This window comes from Calidris pugnax, unplaced genomic scaffold (assembly GCF_001431845.1).
Source record: "Calidris pugnax isolate Ruff unplaced genomic scaffold, ASM143184v1 scaffold15, whole genome shotgun sequence".
NCBI classification, from domain to species: Eukaryota; Metazoa; Chordata; class Aves; order Charadriiformes; family Scolopacidae; genus Calidris; species Calidris pugnax.
The window spans coordinates 6,164,791-6,182,731 of NW_015090774.1; the positions used below are offsets into that span (position 1 = coordinate 6,164,791).

General features: G+C 42.9%; 1 protein-coding gene across 1 annotated transcript; it reads right to left on the reverse strand.

The window, feature by feature from the left end:
- Nucleotides 1-2,406: 2,406 nt before the first annotated feature.
- Nucleotides 2,407-5,455, reverse strand: LRAT (lecithin retinol acyltransferase (phosphatidylcholine--retinol O-acyltransferase)). The gene is made up of 2 exons (XM_014943195.1): nucleotides 4,767-5,455; nucleotides 2,407-4,393 (listed from the first exon to the last, which is right to left on the reverse strand). The coding sequence occupies exons 1-2, from the start codon at nucleotides 5,304-5,306 to the stop codon at nucleotides 4,241-4,243; spliced, it is 693 nt and encodes a 230-aa protein (XP_014798681.1). The 5' UTR covers nucleotides 5,307-5,455; the 3' UTR covers nucleotides 2,407-4,240.
- Between the last annotated feature and the right edge of the window lie 12,486 nt (nucleotides 5,456-17,941).

The following is a 17,941-nucleotide window of genomic DNA, read 5'->3' on the forward strand; positions in this document are numbered from 1 at the left end:
CCGACTGTTTCCCAATTCACAGATAGGCTATAAAACAAGGTCACAGGGCTAAATAAAGTTTCCTAATAATCAGGAAAACCATTAAAAAGCTAAAGAACATCTTACAGAAAGTTTTCTACGCTATGAGACAGAGAAACAGTAAACATTAATCCCCAGTTTTGCCACAGACAGAACTGTGGTACTGCAAACAACGTAATTCTGATTTAAACCTCCTAAAGATCACCCTTATCCTCCCCTTTCCCCTACAGTCTGAGCACTCAGGACCATATCCTACGTGTTTCCTTGGACTTGAGAAGTGAAGCTAAACCACAAAACACAACACAGAATTGATTTTTAAGAAATTATGCCAAAAATAGCTGCCAAATACTTTCAGTGATCTATTCCTACAGCAGAGGAGATAGTTTCTTTTACCAGCACAGTAAATCTGAAAGGTTTCTGTAAGGCTCACAGGCGTGCAAGTGCACTACAGCAAAGAGCCTCAAACCTACTACGGTTTTGTATCTTCATTTCCCATCAGCAAGCCCATTCACAACAGGCAAGTGCTCAGGGGAATGAGGTCCTAAGCTATTACAAAGCATAAGGAGTAAATGGCTCCTAGAGTCACCTGAGAACTTTTTTTTTTTTTTCAGTGGATAAAGGAGATGGTAACTAATGACTGCCTAACACAGTTCTTTATCATTTAGTGGTGTGCGACGCTTTATTTAATGTGAGAACATGCAATAAATAATACACCACCATATTATTTCTAGAGATCACAGCTCTAATGTTTCTTGTTGCTGCAGCTTGCTTTCTAAAACCTGTCTGGACGATGTCAAGTCACACACAAGTTTAATTCCCTCTTCCCAACCCCCTCAGACTTTAACAAGTATTGCTATGATTTTGTTTTCATTAAAAGCCTCAATGGTATTTATATGTAGCATTCTCCTTCAGCACAGGAGGACCCAAAGGTGAAATCAAGCAGCAGATGACTGTTCACCACAAAATGAGTAATCATTTATGTTCCAAGCTAAAATAAATATAAACAGAAAGCTCACTGTTCTAATGTCTTCATTTAGCAACTTTTTTTTTTTTTCTTTTAAACACACACCATGTAAAAACATTTCGAACCTTGTGAATGCTCATTTTATTTTTGTTTTCTTTGGAAAGCCTGAAGTGAAACATCTATCCTCTTAACTTGATGTCTTCGCTGCTTGCCTTTCCCAGTGGCAGAGGGATGATGGTTATACTGCTCCATTACATATCCTGGTTTAACCACACAGCTTTTCAAAACAGCCCCACCACTAAAATGAGCTGCAGTTCTAGATTTACACTCCCCATCACCGTCACTTACAGCTCCCGATGAACCATTCCACGTCTAAGCACACACGTTTCCCAACAGCTGAACTGCTCCACAGTTTTCTGTGTTTTTCTTATTATAACTAGCTCCTTCATTTCAGCTGCATCACAGTTGAGCTCAAGCCTGAAACGCAATGCTCCACCTAGGGCAAGTGCTTATTTTTACTCAAGTAATTACAGAAAAAAAGTTGACACTGACATTTACCAAAATATTTCAGAGCACAACCACCACCCGCTGAGCTGAACATGAGAATTCATGCCTGCTGGTCTTGTTTTTTCCCTCGGAGTATGACTGATTTGACTCATGCCTGACTCTAACAAAATTTCCAGATCTCTGCTAGAATTGCAGGTGGTAGGAGAAACTCCTAAGCATGCAGCTGAATTTCTGTTCTTGTGCCCACACTATTACTGGTCTCTGATGAAAGGGTAGAGCAAAACATTCTAGACTATTTCATAAACTTAAAACTTTACATGTTCAAGAAGAATTCTTCACTAATACAGCTGGACATCTGCAAGGAACGGAAGTATTTCATAAGCTTAAAACTCTACATGTTCAAGAAGAATTCTTTACTAATACAGCTGGACATCTGCAAGGAACGGCTTTCATTTCTTTCAGAGACACCTGTGAAAATCCCAGTTTAGTCCCCAGTCTAATCTGGAGGCTTCTTGCTCAACAGCATTAGCAAAGGGGGAGCATTGGCCCTTTGATATCAAAGCCAGAGCAGGAATATTTCTCTGCCTTCCAACAATCCCACTTATGATTTGGTTACTGGTCATGACCCCGTTATTTATTGCATAAGCGAATCATAAGAATTACTGGAATTCTTATAAATCCCAAGTAAATAAAGGGGAAAAGAAAAGCCCACCTGTAATCAGACACCATGTAACTGCATGTTAACGGGCTGTTCAGTGCCCTACTGGGATGCGTTACAGAAATGCTATAGCATTATACTCAATTTCAAGAGGCCGGCAGACGTTTTTAAATGAATAAATTCTCTTTATATAATTACAGTAATGACTACAGTTCATACCTTATGCACAGCAAGTAAAAAAAAAACCACCACACTGGAATTTATGTAAATATTATTAATGCATACACTATGAAAAAGCAATTCATGTTAATTAAAAAACACCTTAATTTTAAAAGTTTATGAGAAACAGTTACACTGAGCGTTTCCATCTTTGAAAGCAGAACAGAAGTTGTTCGCAAGGATCCAATGGGGATTGATATCCAGCTGCTTGGAGCTGGGCTGCAGACTGAACGTGTACTGAAAGCTGGGCTGAAATCCCCTCTCGGCTGATGGCGGCAGCCGTGCTGCTGTTTCCTACGAGCCTGGAATTTCACCCCAGTCTTTACATTCTTCGTCGGTTATAGTGGAGCAGCCAGAGGAAAGATGATTAGAGAGCAGCCAAGTAGCCTCACAGTTCAAGAATCCAATCTTCAAGCAGCTGTAAGGTCTAGGGGAAGGAGAAGGGGGTTTACAGCACAGTTAAAATTGAGCCTCTCTAAAAAATGGGGAAAGTGGCCGCTTCAGTAGCGGAGCTGGTGACAGGATACTGAACATTATTCCTAGAAAGAAGCAAATCTGAGTCTCAGTCCTTGGTGAAACCACCCCATCGTATTTGCCTTCGACTAGAAAGGAAGGCAGGCGTAGCATGTGAACACATAAATGCGTGTGTCACATGCAAGGCATTCCAGGAGCCAAGCAATTTCTCTGCATACATCAAGACATTGGTGAGAAAAAAAAATAGCAAAGGTTTTTAGCACTCAAACAATTGGCTACATGCACTTGATTTCAAATCCAACTTTACACATTCTTGATAAAGAGAAAGGCTTCAACATTGAAGATGACACTTTTAGCACCAACTGCTGGCTTGCAAGTGAATACTTATTTGCAAGAGACAAGTATAGAAAGATGTGCTCTTCCACTAAGAGGCATCTTGTCTTAAGGCAATATCCAAAATGACAATATAGCCACCACAGAAACTGCTCCAACAATCCCACAGGGGTCCCATCGCTGAGGAAAGGTAGGAACTAAACTGGCAGCTGCCCTACTCCTCCCCACCATGTGCCCTGGAACGCTGGAAATTTCCAACATTTGTATGTTGCTATTTGTTATAAAGCAAGCTGGTTTCTTCCTGTAACCCCTAAAACCCTCTGTAGTCGTTTATATTAGCTGTACCAACCACTATCAGTAGCAAGGAAAATACTGAGGAATTGCTGTCTTTCCTTACCACTAACCCAATTAAAAAATTGTTCAATACGATAGCAAACGTTGACATAATTAATACGAATGAGAGATCTGTCACCATTTCCCAGAAGGGAAATGACTGTAGCCAATCCAGCCAGATGTGCTCCTGCAGCACCCAGCCTAGGGCTAGTTTTAATTCTTTGCTTTCAAAAAAAGAGTCAGCTTACTTACTTGTGTATCTCCACTAAATAGTATTTTAGGAATGGAGGCAGTAACTTCTGAATATACGCTAAATCTATCAAAGTGAGAGGTAAGTAGTTTGTCTTCAATATCCAGCACTTTGTGGAACTCCATCATCCATTTTTATTAATGGTCACGGCACCCAGGTATGCAGTTAAGAAGTTGAAGATGATGAAGGATATAACCAGAATCACATATGGTTAAAGGCAAGGAGCAGAACTGCATCGCAACCCTACTTTTTTTTTTATGATTTAAAGGTGTGTTAAAATGTAGTACCAACTGAGATTTTCAGGAAACCTATTATTTGGCTTACACAGTAAGCTATGCCTCGTGCACTGTATTCTAGACCAAGCTGTGTTTAAAAACGGCACACAAGGTTAAGAAACTTTACGAGGCGCCGGCGAATACTCTTGTGCTTTCATAAATAGAGTAGTGTACATCCTATATACAGGGGCTGGCTGCCGGGGGGGCCGTTAGCCGGCCATCCAGAGGAAGAAGGGGATGAAGATGGTGGGGAGCGTGGTGGAGGGTGCCAACCCGAGGCAGACTATGGATGCTAATCCCACGAGCACCGAAGCGAGGACGCTCCTCTGGTCCCGGATGATCATCTTCACGGTCTCACAGAACTGGAGAGGGGAAAAAAATAAAAAAAAAATAAAAGAAAAGGAAGAGGATTAAAGAGGAAAGCTTTAGATGCCGGCTCTCTCCGTGACAGCCCGGCGGCTGCTCCCAGCTCTCGGACGGGCTCTCTGCAGCCAAAAGCGGGTCTGGCACCGACTCCCCACCCCAGCGGGAACGAGTAGCGTTTGAAGAGCGTATTAATTAATTGCCCGAGGCATTCCGCCCCGCTCTCCTCGCCGCCCGAAGCCGGCAGAGCCCGGGCTGCCCGCCCTATCCCCGCCAGCTCCGGCCGTGCCCCGACGGGCGGTACCGACCGGGCGGCGGCTCCCGGGGCCCGCGGCGGCGGCTGCCCCCCTCCTTCCCGGGAATGGGCCGTACCTTGTCGGTCTGGAAGCTGACGGGGGCTCCGTACCGGCAGTAGGTGACGAAGTGCTCGCAGTTGTTCCAGAGCAGGCTGTAGGCCGTGGCGCCCACCAGCTTCTCCGCCCGCCGCGCCGCCTCCTCGCTGCCCAGCACTTGGTCCTCGAAGAGCCGGTCCATGTGGTTGACCAGGATGCTGCCGCCGTAGGCGAAGTCCTCCACCGTGTCCACCCGGATGCTGGCCATTTTGGTGATGACGCCCAGGATGAGCCGCTTGTTGGTCACCACTTGCTGGATCTGCCGGCGGTCGCCGGTGACGGCGGGCAGGATGTCGGGGATGAGGTGGGCGACGCGGTTCTCGCCCAGGTAGATGCCGAAGTGGATGAAGAGGGTGCGGGGCACCTCCAGCAGGTCCCCCCGCTTGAAGCAGCTGGTGTCGTAGTAACCGGGGGCCGGCGGCGTTTCCCCCCCGGAGCCGGCGGAGACGGGGCGGACGTGGACGAGGAGCAGCAGCTTCTCCAGCAGCAGCGAGGCCGCCTGCGGCACCGGGTTCTTCATGGTGGGCCGGGATGGAGGGGGTGCCGGGGAGCCCTGCCTGCCGCCGAGCAGCCCCCGCAGCCCGGCCCCGCTTTTCTAGGCTACCGGGCGGGGCGGGGCGGGCACCGGGGCCAGCCCACCGGCGGAGCGGCCGCCCCGGGGAGCGGCCGGCATTTATTGGGGGAGCGCACCGCGGCCCAGCCGGCACCTCCCGCAGCTCTCCGCAGGTACGAGGGCCAGAAAAAGCGCTATTTTGGTTCAGAGGAGGGGGCACCTTCCCTCCCCCCCCGCTCTAACCGGCCGGCCCGGAGGCGGGGGGCGGCGGCGATACTCGCTGGGCGGCGGGAGAGGGGAGCGGAGGAGGCTCCTGAGGGCGCCTTTCTTCCTCGGAAGAAAACAGGTCCCGGAGGAAGAAAGGGGAAGTCACATTTATAAATTGACTCGCCCGAAAGGTCCCGCCAGCCCAGGAGGAGCGGGGGAAAGGCAGGGGAGCCTTCCCCGTGCGTTTTGTTTCATGCTAATCCATTATGCAAATGGACACATCCCGCCAACAGAGCCCACAAAAGAGCAGCCCCGGCAGGTCAACAAAGCCGCCCCGTCTGAGGCTAAGCAGTTTCAGTAGCCGAGCAAATTCCCGCCCCCCTCCACCCCCCCCGCCCCAGGTCTGCGGGATGATGGATGGGACAGACATTCATTTTACCTGGGAGATGACAGGGCCTGCAGAGCGGCAGGGACAGGGCACCCCCTCACCCGCCGCAGCCTTTTGTCGGGGCCACTTTCCCCTCTCTGAGAAATTGAGAGTGGGAAGGGGGGGGGTGGGGGGGTTGGAGGTGGGAAGCAATGCTGGCGAAGAAGTCGTTTGTCAGAGCATCTTCCCCCAAACCCAGACTCCAAAAGCTGCCAACTTGCCTGATCTGTCCTCCTGCAGGTTGTGGACACATGTGCTGTGCCAAAATCCGAAGGGAAGCAAGGGGAGCAGCAGCGTGTAACAGCTCTGCATCTCTCCACAGGCAAAGCCACATGCTCAAACAGCAAGTTATTTTTCCCTCCTCGGCCACTTTAAATCTGAGCCTGTGGATTAATCCTTAGGACCCTTTGGTCAGACCATCAAAAAAGAAGAGAAAAGCTTCACTATCCCTTTTCTTTCCACCAGGGAACAGCTCTGGTATGAATGGAAAGGTAAAGGGGATGTGAAGGACCCAGCAGGTGAGAGCTTCCTACCACCGTGGGTACTGAACCAAGGCTCTGGCAGGATCCTGAGCACAGGAAAGATGAAGCTTATCAATGAGCCAAGACAAGTTTTGCCACTCCCCAGTGAAGAAAATACTTCAGGCGAACAGGGTTTTGCCCTCCTGTTTTTTCCTGCTTGGAGCAGAGAGCAGCTCCAGTTCCTGGGGAACCAAAGGTTATCCTCACCTTGCTCCATCTGCCAAGGTTTTGTTTCATGCTAATCCATTATGCAAATGGACACATCCCGCCAACAGAGCCCACAAAAGAGCAGCCCCGGCAGGTCAACAAAGCCGCCCCGTCTGAGGCTAAGCAGTTTCAGTAGCCGAGCAAATTCCCGCCCCCCTCCACCCCCCCCGCCCCAGGTCTGCGGGATGATGGATGGGACAGACATTCATTTTACCTGGGAGATGACAGGGCCTGCAGAGCGGCAGGGACAGGGCACCCCCTCACCCGCCGCAGCCTTTTGTCGGGGCCACTTTCCCCTCTCTGAGAAATTGAGAGTGGGAAGGGGGGGGGTGGGGGGGTTGGAGGTGGGAAGCAATGCTGGCGAAGAAGTCGTTTGTCAGAGCATCTTCCCCCAAACCCAGACTCCAAAAGCTGCCAACTTGCCTGATCTGTCCTCCTGCAGGTTGTGGACACATGTGCTGTGCCAAAACCCGAAGGGAAGCAAGGGGAGCAGCAGCGTGTAACAGCTCTGCATCTCTCCACAGGCAAAGCCACATGCTCAAACAGCAAGTTATTTTTCCCTCCTCAGCCACTTTAAATCTGAGCCTGCAGATTAAGGATGCAGGACCCCTTTGGTCAGACCATCAAAAAATAAGATAAAAGCTTCACTATTCCTTTTCTTTCTGCCAGGGAACAGCTCTGGTATGAAGGGAAAGGTAAAGGGGATGTGAAGGACCCAGCAGGTGAGAGCCTCCTACCACGGTGGGTACTGAACCAAGGCTCAGGCAGGATCCTGAGCACAGGAAAGATGAAGCTTATCAATGAGCCAAGACAAGTTTTGCCACTCCCCAGTGAAGAAAATACTTCAGGCGAACAGGGTTTTGCCCTCCTATTTTTTCCTGCTTGGAGCAGAGAGCAGCTCCAGTTCCTGGGGAACCAAAGGTTATCCTCACCTTGCTCCATCTGCCAAGAGACAGGCCCACCACCATAACCTCTTGTTTGGTCACCAATTACAAGCCAGAGCCCCGGCACTTCTTACCGGAGTGGTCAGGCATTTGGGATTTTCTCTGGAGAGCCTCAGCCAAATTTTTATGCGAGAGGCTTAGCCCTCCTCAAGCCCCTTGCTTCAAATCGCATCACTTACAAAAGAGAAAATACCTTACAGATGTGGCTTATGATGCTGGTAGGAACCCTGTGGATTAGCCACCAGCCACACTTAATTATATAATTAAAACAGCATCTTTTCAAATCCAGATGTTAAATGTATTTGGAAGGTCTGAAGCTTTTGCTGCTAGTAAATTTAAATGGGGAGGAAGGAGAACTTTTCTAATTTTTAACCAGTGCATTATTTTTTAAAGGACTGGGGAAAAAGAAAAGATTAAACCCCCTTGTCATGATAAAGGGGCTCACCTGTTTGATGGTGGTCACAGCGGCTGGTCCAGAGCTGGAGCACTGTGCCACAGCCAGAAGGTTATAGAAAGACTCCAAGTCCTGGCACAGAGAAGTTCCTGCACTGCTCCTGCTCTGTGCTGCCAGCTGAAGACCCCCCTCCCCTTTCCCAAAGCCATCAAGGGAGTGTCTGGATGGTCTTTGTTGAAATAGGTGTTAGAGATGTTTCAGTCCCACAGCTCCGATTTCTCTCCCCTGCCCAGGGGAAGGTAGAGGAATCCAGCTGAACTCCCTGGCGCGCTTCCCAACGGGATCTTTCACTGGGAGGCATCCTTTGTTTGCTTTCTTAATGCCAGTTAGCTTTAATCCCCAAATCAACGGGGTCTGTTTCAAGTAAATCCGGAAAGGAAGACAAGATGAAACCCAAGAAGAGGAGTCGCCACAAGGAGGTGACTCCAAGCCCTACTGCACGGGAGGGTTTCAAAGAAAATGAGATGAGAGGTGTGACATTTCTGCAGTGTAATTTCCTCATACCTGAGGCACTAACGAGCCTCCTCCTCCACCCCCCAAACCCAAACCACCACGAAACCCCAACGAATGAGCAGAAAAGGCATCAGAGAGCAGACAGGTCTGTGAAACAGCCCTGTTCCTCCAGCCAACACAGGTGCCTGGCTGCAGCCAGATGACCCTGGCAATGCTTCACCACTGCCCTGCGACTGTCGTGAGCGTCACGGGCTGCAAAGTGCTCGATGCAGCCCAGAGTCAGTCCTGAATAAGGACATTCAGGTTCCCGAAAGGCAACCTGCAACCCAACCTCTTCTGCCTTCAGACCTTGAGGCCTGCACTCCCATCACTTTCAAACCGCCACGATGCAAAACCAAGTTTAAAAAGGTATACTTACAATTATTTTTCCTCTGCTATGAAGGGGAAAAAAACTCCGCATTTTAGTGGAAAGATGGCTTCATCGGAGATGGCTACATCAAAAATGTGCTTTGTGCCTCAAACTAAGACTCTGGCACATCCTTTACCCTGGGCCACTTTTGTATAGTAACTTTTGTACCATTAATGCACAAATTGCAAAAGATCACAATCACTTTGAGATGTTAATATTACACAGCAAACACTGAAAAAGTTTTGTTTGGACTGTTAGCTGCTATAAAATAATATCATGATCAACCTCGTGGTTTATTTTTGGGAGTCACGTAGAGATGCAGTAAAAAAGAAAAAGGACGCAGCCTTTGTTTTGCAGTGCAGATGAGCCACAGCACAAAACCTTCCCAGGTAAGACGTGTGAGCCAGTTTCCATTGCACTGAAACGCATATATTCTATGGAAAGTTATTCTATATGCTAGGCATTAATATTTCCATCCTGCCCCCACAGCTAACACAATAGGGAAAAGGCAGGAGAGGCAATCAGAGGGGTAAGCTCTTGCCTGTCTGAGGAACAGCCCTGGTTTAGCGCAGGCAAAATGCATTCCTGACTGAAATTAAGACAGTGCTGACTGCGTACAGGCTCACCTTCAAGTACAATTTACGTTTTACCAAACACTTCTCAATTACTCAATCTGTACCGTAGATTAAGAAACAAATGCAGCTTTAACAAGCTTTCAGGTCAGCTGGGACTGCTGGAACACGTACAGGTTCATGAATTCAAAACACGTTAAGGAGGTCAAGGAGGATAAAATCTTTGGATAGGGATTTTTGGAGGCTATAATGTGCAAGGAAAGTATCTGAAAAGCAGAGCCACTTGGTTTAAGCTGCTGCACTGAAAGAAATAACGGACAGAAAACATGTTTGTGAAGGATGGTTTCACAGCATCCAAAAGGACAGTTCCAGTAATAAAAAAATAACTCCTTTGTATTCCCATATCCAATCCACTTGAACACTGCACTATTCTTTTCAGAAAATTACAGCTTCCATTGTAGAGCGGTAAATGACCAGCTCTCCAGAAAACAGTATCATTTACTTTTTCAGTTTTTGTATTTAACGAAGACTAGGGACAGAACAGACAAAATCTGAAGGAAGAAGGGAACCAGCAAGACAATGCATGAAATTGCAGGCAGGTGAAACAAGTTCAAAACAAAGAACTTCTGAACTAAGTCTCACTCTCTTCAAGTAGAGGAAACAACGTAAATTACTAAAACAAATGTATACTTTATAAATGTTCGCTTTTATTCAAAAATTATTGCATACACATTTACAGAGTCAGTTAAACAGCATATTGAGTGAACTGCACGTACTTACTGTAGCATTTTTATCCTTGTAGGTTTGCTACTGAGGTCTATCACTTTTTTACTTCCTCCCAATACCTTTGTCTGTTTTACTAAACTAATAGGCTTCCAAATTATTAACAACAGTTTTCTAACGAACCATGAGTGTAAACATAATAAAACCAGCATGCTCTTTTTCCTCTGAAGTTATTAAGTTGGATACTTTTCTGCAATGAAGTAATGACTCATTTTTTACAACTGGACTGAATCATGCTGTACACACGTAGTACTAATGACTCACTCAGAGAATCGTATGGTGAGATGGATAAAGCGTTCACTTACGGCACCTTCAATTCAGATCAACAAAAGCACAGAAAAGGTGGGAACAATTCATTGTATAGGGCTCATGAACAAGCAAGAGTCTAGGAAATTAATAATAGTGCTAGCACAGACTGAAATTAGGAACTACTAACATAGTTTTGGTGACAATTACAAAATATTTATATTCTCATCATTATCTGACATTAATAACGTCGTATTTTGTAAGCACTAAACAATTAATACAGTCTCTCCAAAATAAAGGAAAAGATTCATTTCCTAATATAAAATGCCTGACCATGCAGAATAATATTTATATGGCTCCTGCAGAGGAAATACAGAAAGTTATTGGGCCAGAATTTCCACCTTGATATTGTCCCAGGAAGTACGATACAGATTTTGAAGTCTCTGCTTAATCAGGTGAAGAAGTTTAGGAGTATTGCAATTTGAACATGCTAATCATATTGTGCAGGAAGGGAGATGAGGAGGTGATAACTGGGAGTCAGAAGAGAAACAGAGCACACTGCACTCAATGTGGTATTCCTTCACAGCAGGAGACAGACCCCTCTGTGGGAAGGACAGCCCAAATGACAGTCAAATAAACTTAATCCAGTCAGGACTCTGATGCACAAAACGAGCACTTAACAGCCCTGAAACCAAACGAGGTATCCCTCCATCACCCGGGCCCCCTCCCTCCCTACCAGCATTGCACCTTCACAAGAGTGAGCTCACAGCACTCTCCTTTCCTCATCTTCAGATTTATTCCCTGTGTTTTCCTACTCGTCAGTGCTTTCTAGCAATGGATTAATTAGTAAGAGATGTCGGAGATTATAATAATAAAGTCTGTCATTAGTTGGACAAAGCAATGGAAGTTTGGTGGATCACGACCAAAGGTCAGCATTTACTACCAGTCACTCTACAACAGGAACAATTATTACTTTTCTTTATTGCCCAACGGGGAAAGCTTTTCCCCGGTACCAGATAGCGCTGGCTTCCCAGCAACGCACGGCGGGTCACCCAGCCTCACTCTGTGCACAGGACACACACAGTGACAGCAGCTCAGCCACACCAGGCCGATTCACCTTCCAATAAAGATTGAGAGAAGGAAGAGAGAGACGGACTGAGCAGGAGGCAATTTCCCTCTTGGAACAAAGATTATCTTGTCTCATAATTAAATGTTATGTTGCAATTTGATTAATTCTATTTTACAGGAAATAAATTAATTCTTCATCCAATGTATTAACTAGACAGGAAACGTTATCAGTCACAGACAAAGCTATTAGTCTGGTATTACTCAAAACATTTGCTAATCTGTGCCATGTAGCTAAACCTCTGAGAGATAACTGTCACTAATTTCTACTCTTTGACTTTTTTTTAAAAAAAAACCTCACTCAAGAAGCCAGTTCTTGTTTATAACATGTTTTTATACCACTCAGTGCTAAAAGCGTATGTATTAAACACTTGTTACTCTATCAGTGATTTTAAATCAGGAACGTTTTTAATCTGGAAATCCAACAGCATCTGTCCAAGTGCTTTGCCCTGTAAGAGAAAAAAAAACAACAATCCAACATTTCATTATGCAATCTAAATATACCACCCTTACACATTGAGTTTTGAAAAAAGGTTTAACAGGGTATTTTCCCTATAATCACTGTAAGAATTCAGTACGTTGTGTAAGTTTTATGAGTTTATCTCTCCACATATATATATATATATATATAAACAAACTTTGGGTGAGTTTTATCAAGCCTGGGATTGTAGGTTATCCAAAGTTATATTTACCTTTTCCATTTATTTGGTTCTCTCACTTGTGAATCAATATAATTAAAGAAGGAAAACTATACAGTTGAGTTTTCAAGCATCTAAACCTGAACAGGTTGAATAGTTTCTTTGGTACCTAGTGCTAAAAATAATTTATTTGGTATTTAGTGCTAAAATAAATTTCAGGTTCAATTCTGCTATTACACAGCATCCTTTTATTTAGTGAACAGTCTTCCTGACTATGCTGAGATTCTTTGTGCACTTAAGCATTTATCAGCCTATGGCGGCAGAACTGTGGTCTGCTGCAGCTATAGAATTGCCATATGAAGGGAACTCATGTTCAGTTTAGATGTTTCAAATATTTAATACTTAAATTGTAGACTTACAAAAAAATGTTAGTTTCAGATTCACATAATGTGGTCAACACAAAAGCTATCCCATCCATCTGTTTTTATCTTTCAGATTTATATTTATTATCAGTATTTTTAACTATAGGAGCCATAGGCTGTTAGAGGAGTTGTCATACAGTTAATGGTTCCTGCATGAACTAGGAAACAATCGTAATTGCCTAGTAAATCTGCATTCTCCAAAACATAGCAGCAAAATTAGCCTCTCAAAAATACTGTTGCATCTAAAAACACAGGTAGCACACCATAAAGAATATAACTGATTTGAAGACTCTCTTAACAGTTTCTTGTACTCATCTATTTCACCAAATATTCTAAATCAACTTTCTATGTCCTATGTGGTTTTCAAACCTTAAAACAATTAGGTAGATAATGTATATTAACAAAAAACTAAAAGGAACTGAAGAGTCAAACCTAAAAGCTTACAGTTCCAACCCAGAAGCTGGTTATGGAGAGACTGTGTACATAGTTATAAAAGAGAACTACATTAAAATCAATGCTTTGATACATGCCTGTGGGTCACTTCTTAGGGATGCTATGCCACCACCACCAAGGGAATTCTTCAGAACGAAATTTAATCCATGGATTCCTGGCAACTCGTACCTGTAAGAAAAAATTTACAGGTTGTTTCTCACAAGATTTTGAAAGGAACACTCATACAGAGCATCAAGCAAAAGACAGTGTGCAAAAACTTCATGCTTCTGATGGCATCCCCACTGCTGAGTCAAGCCTAAAAGCTAGCTGAAGATTAACCCATGGCCTTCCCTGCCTTCTGTTCCTTCCCCTTACTCCAAATCAACAGTTCTTAATAGTTTTAAAGTAGGACCATAAAGTAATCATTCTGCTCTTATTCACCTTCAAAACTCATTCACGTCTAATGAGGTTGTTCTCTGTATTTATTTTTTTCTAAGAGTTAAAGCCCATATAGAAAAGTTCCTTAGGCAAGAGGTTCAACATCCAATATGAACTCAGATAACACAGTGGGCAAAGGGAAGTGTTTTTAGTATCTCCTAGTTCTGATACTGAAAAATACAATTGCTTACCTCCTGGAACACACTTTTGTTAACAAAGGCTGCCGGCTAATTGGGAAGGCATCTTCTTTATTACTGAGAAATATGAGTCACTGGATCAAACTCTTATGGCCAACTACAGATAATTTTATAACAAACGAAAAGTAGAGCTGCATTCAACGCCTTCTCGGAGCCATGTACTCTGTTCAGATACAATTTTATTTTAGTGTGACAGACCCATTTTTCTGTTCCATTGCCACAGTAAGCATTTTTCCATCCTTGCTTTTAACTGGTTCAGTTCCAATTTGGAAACTTTTGTAGAAGTTTGGCAAATGGCTCTGTAATTTCCTAACAAAGTTGTTTCAAATTCCATAAATAGGCCTATAGCGTATTTCCATTTGCCTTTCCTTGCACAGTTTTTCAGCATTTTGTCATCTTCCTTGTATTCTTCTTGGTTTTCCTCTCCTTCAATATTTTGTCTTGGGACTTGACGGCTTTCCTTTTTTCCATAGGAAAGGATTTAATCAGAACATCAGCAAGACATGAGGAATAAAGGAGAAAGGCAATACCCAATTCTTGCTATTCTCCAGATGTTTGACTGCTGCAATTTAAATCAAGCTTCCTCCAACACCACCTAGTTTTCTTTAGTCATCTATCTGATCTTCATCTGTTTGGGACAGATTCTTCAAATCTGTCCTCCAAAATAGCTGGAATTTCTTGCAGTGCTCTTGCACTGCTGATTTTGTAATTCTGAGATTTCTCTTTTTCAGCTCCTTTTTAGTATTGTGAAAAAATATGGCTGTTGCTGATATTCACAACTCTGTATGCCCTTCTACCTTGGGCAGATGACTCAAACCTCTCCTAGAAGGAGATGTGGTCAGCCTATGGTTCCACTGAGTGGGGCCTGGCAAACACATCAGTTCTCAATATGTTCTTCCAAGCAATAGTCATGGAAGTATGCAACTGTCTCCCAGGCAAGGAGTTTTTATTGTTCCTTCTACTCTTTTATTAACACACTCTACTTCAGTATTAACACTATTAGTTGTTATTAAGAAGAAAACTGGTGGTAGCGTTCTGTTGACCTTCCTTGAAAACTAGTTACCAAGCAACATTATCACAGGTAAAGGCAAATCCATTAGGAAGGCAGAAAAATTCTGATTACTCCAACAGTCTTCTACTAAACAACAGGAACATGAAAAATAAAGCAATTTCCAAAATAAGTAATCTACATAATTTACTAAATTTAATAGCATAATTGACAACATTGCAGGACCAGAGGACCCCACAAAATTTTCAACTAAAGAACTCAATAGAAATTACCACTAACCATATACCATGAGAGCTAGAGGTCTACCAAAACACAACACTATAAATTGTGGTCTGAAAAACTGGCAAAGACTTCCAGGCAACAAGAGATTTCACAATTGGCAGATCTCTCCACGAGAACTAGACTAATGGAATATGTATTCCAGAAGCTAATACCTCAGCTCTCAAAAAAAGTTCCATGAAAATCAATCATTTAAACAAATTAGGAGAGAAACTGAAGAGTGTACAAAAGCAGAAGCAAATGACAAAAAGAATGGAAGAATTTCCTTTCGCTTTCTGCAGTAATTCTGGCAGAGGGAGTATGTAATACAAGCAACAGATCTTAATTTGGAACATCACAGAACGGCACATTCACTTCAAGTACTTAGAAGAAATATTTACAGTGAGATACTCTAACTAAAATTAGGATTACAAAATAATATACAAAGGTCAGCATTTTCAATATTTTAAGGCCTGTTTGAAGCATCTGAGCATCCAAAATATTTCTGTATAAAAAATACACTCCTACAATAAAAAAAGAAAACCCACTATAACCATCATAATATTCTTAAAGCAGTCAACCAAAACGTTGGCATGCATTTACTCAGCATAATTAAACAATTTAAGTTTAATTAACTGAGATCTAAGGGAAGAAAATACTATCTAATTGTACAACTCAATCAAAAGTTTTAAGAGCTGCTTTTAAAAAGCACAGAAAACAAATAAACCCTTCAAAGAATACGAAGTCTGTGACAGAAACCAATAAACCAAGGAAAATTCACTGTTCCAGCTGAACTCCTATGCTTATGCACAATGGGGTGCCTGCTTAACTACCTCCTTTAAAGTGCTGTCCGTACATATTCAAAGAAGTCAGGTTTCCCTGTGAACTTCCTGTTAAAATACATGGAAATAATAATGGTACAAAAATTGTTTAATGCGTTTAAATCAAGAAAAAGATAGGATTCCTCCTATCAGCAGAAAGCAGGAACTGAGTCCACCGGTAAAAGAGGTGTTTGCAGATGAGATATACTGTAGAGAAGTATTTTTCTCCTCATAATAAATACACATACAAAAAAAAAAAAAAAAAGCAATCTAGAAGCATTAGTATCCACATTTCTTGTTCTTCAACTCTTAGTAAAAAATATCCCATAGGAAGACATCAGCTGTCATATTTTTATTTCTGAGCATTGGAACACTCTTAAAACATAAAGAAAATAACCAAATTTCAAATGATGAAACCAACAAATTCTCACAGGATAATTTTATTGTCCTTCTCAAATGACTGATCTATTAAATGAAAAGTTTCTTCTTACTCCATATCTTAAGAGTATCAGATCTCAATTTCTAAAGGCTTGTATTGTCATGGTTTGGTCTGGGCTGGCCATATCACACAGATAACCTAGTATTAACACCACAGAGGGCAAAATGGCTTAAAAAAAAAAAAGAAATCTTACATATGCAGTATAGTCTAGCGATTCATTTTACTACAGTATTGAGGCTATTTTTAATGTTGGTACCAGTCAGAACTCAAAAGACTGACATCCTTATCTAAACTTTGAGCAGATTTGTCTAATCAGACAAATCTATCTCATCCTCGCCCTCACTCAGGTTGGTCTGATCTTTCATGTTGAGCTTGTGCATCACTCCTATGCCCAAGAAAAACTGTGCTTAACTGTTAAGAAGGGGGGGACTTCCTGTCTATGGGGAGAGTGAGAGGGAGGGAGCAATCACATCAGTTTGGGGTTTTGGGATATGGGGAAGATGGGTTGAAAGACCATAATTTGTTACTATGTTACGTGAAAATGAAGTTTGTAAATTTTCAGTGTTCTCTGTCAAAAATAATCCCACCTTTTCTCTGTTTAGTACACCTATTTAATAACTTCAGTGAAAAAGAGTGAAAGGCAATCTCTGTTCTAAAGTGAGGCAGAGACACGGTTGGTATGTTTTTAGCAGCAAAACTAACACGTATTTTTTTAACCACTCACATTTTAAATAAAGGAAATGAAGGAAAACGAACAAGTAAGATAGCTCTTTTTATGACAGTTAAAACTAAAAATAAACAATTTAAAAAGAAACTATACAATCTGAAGCACATGAGCATAATCCTTATAATCCTAAATATTTCCACAAAAGGATTTATTCTTTTTCCCCAGTAGTTTTTCAATTCACTCACAGAGCTCCATTATCACATCATTAAAGGAAGCCAAACCCAGGAACAGATAATCTAATTAATCAAAATAAATTGGCTTCATCCAGACACAGCAAATTTCAACCTTTATTTATGAACATAAACAGCATTAAGGAACTACAATGAATCAACTTCTAGAAGTATCATTAGGAGGCATGACCTTTTTTCATTTCTTTCCTTCCCTGCTCTGTTTCAAAGGAAATTCAATTACATTTCTTGTTATCGGAATTTATTAGATACACAGATTTGTTAGCAGTTATGAAACAGCGGGTGAGATCTGCACTGAGCCGCTTACGAAGACAAAGAACAGCCCTTGCAACTCGAAAGAGCAGTAGTTAAAATAACTCCAAACTTGCTCTGAGCTTTAAAGCTGCACCTTTCTGACTCAAGCTCTTTGAACAAGCGAAAAGACAACAGTTTATCCATATTTTGAAAAGGGCAACTATCTATGGGTTTTTTCTTTTAAATTCTGGCTTGGTGCATGTGGCAAAAAGTGGGTTAGAGCAGAATACTCAAAGGAATATTTTCTCTGAAGTGAGTGAACTTCATAAAAATTAAAATGCTTTGCCATTAATTAAATTAATTAAAATGCAGTGACAGGATGAGGCATGTTTTTGACGGAAGATCATGTAAATTTGGGCTCCAGTCTGTACTGGCTGTGTGCATGTCTTTC

Excerpts from the sequence above, each read along its gene's own strand:
- LRAT (XM_014943195.1), bottom strand. The coding sequence starts at position 5,306 with ATGAAGAACCCGGTGCCGCAGGCGGCCTCGCTGCTGCTGGAGAAGCTG. Across the intron at positions 4,394-4,766 it reads TCAGCTTCCAGACCGACAAG|TTCTGTGAGACCGTGAAGAT; the intron begins GTACGGCCCATT and ends TCCCCTCTCCAG.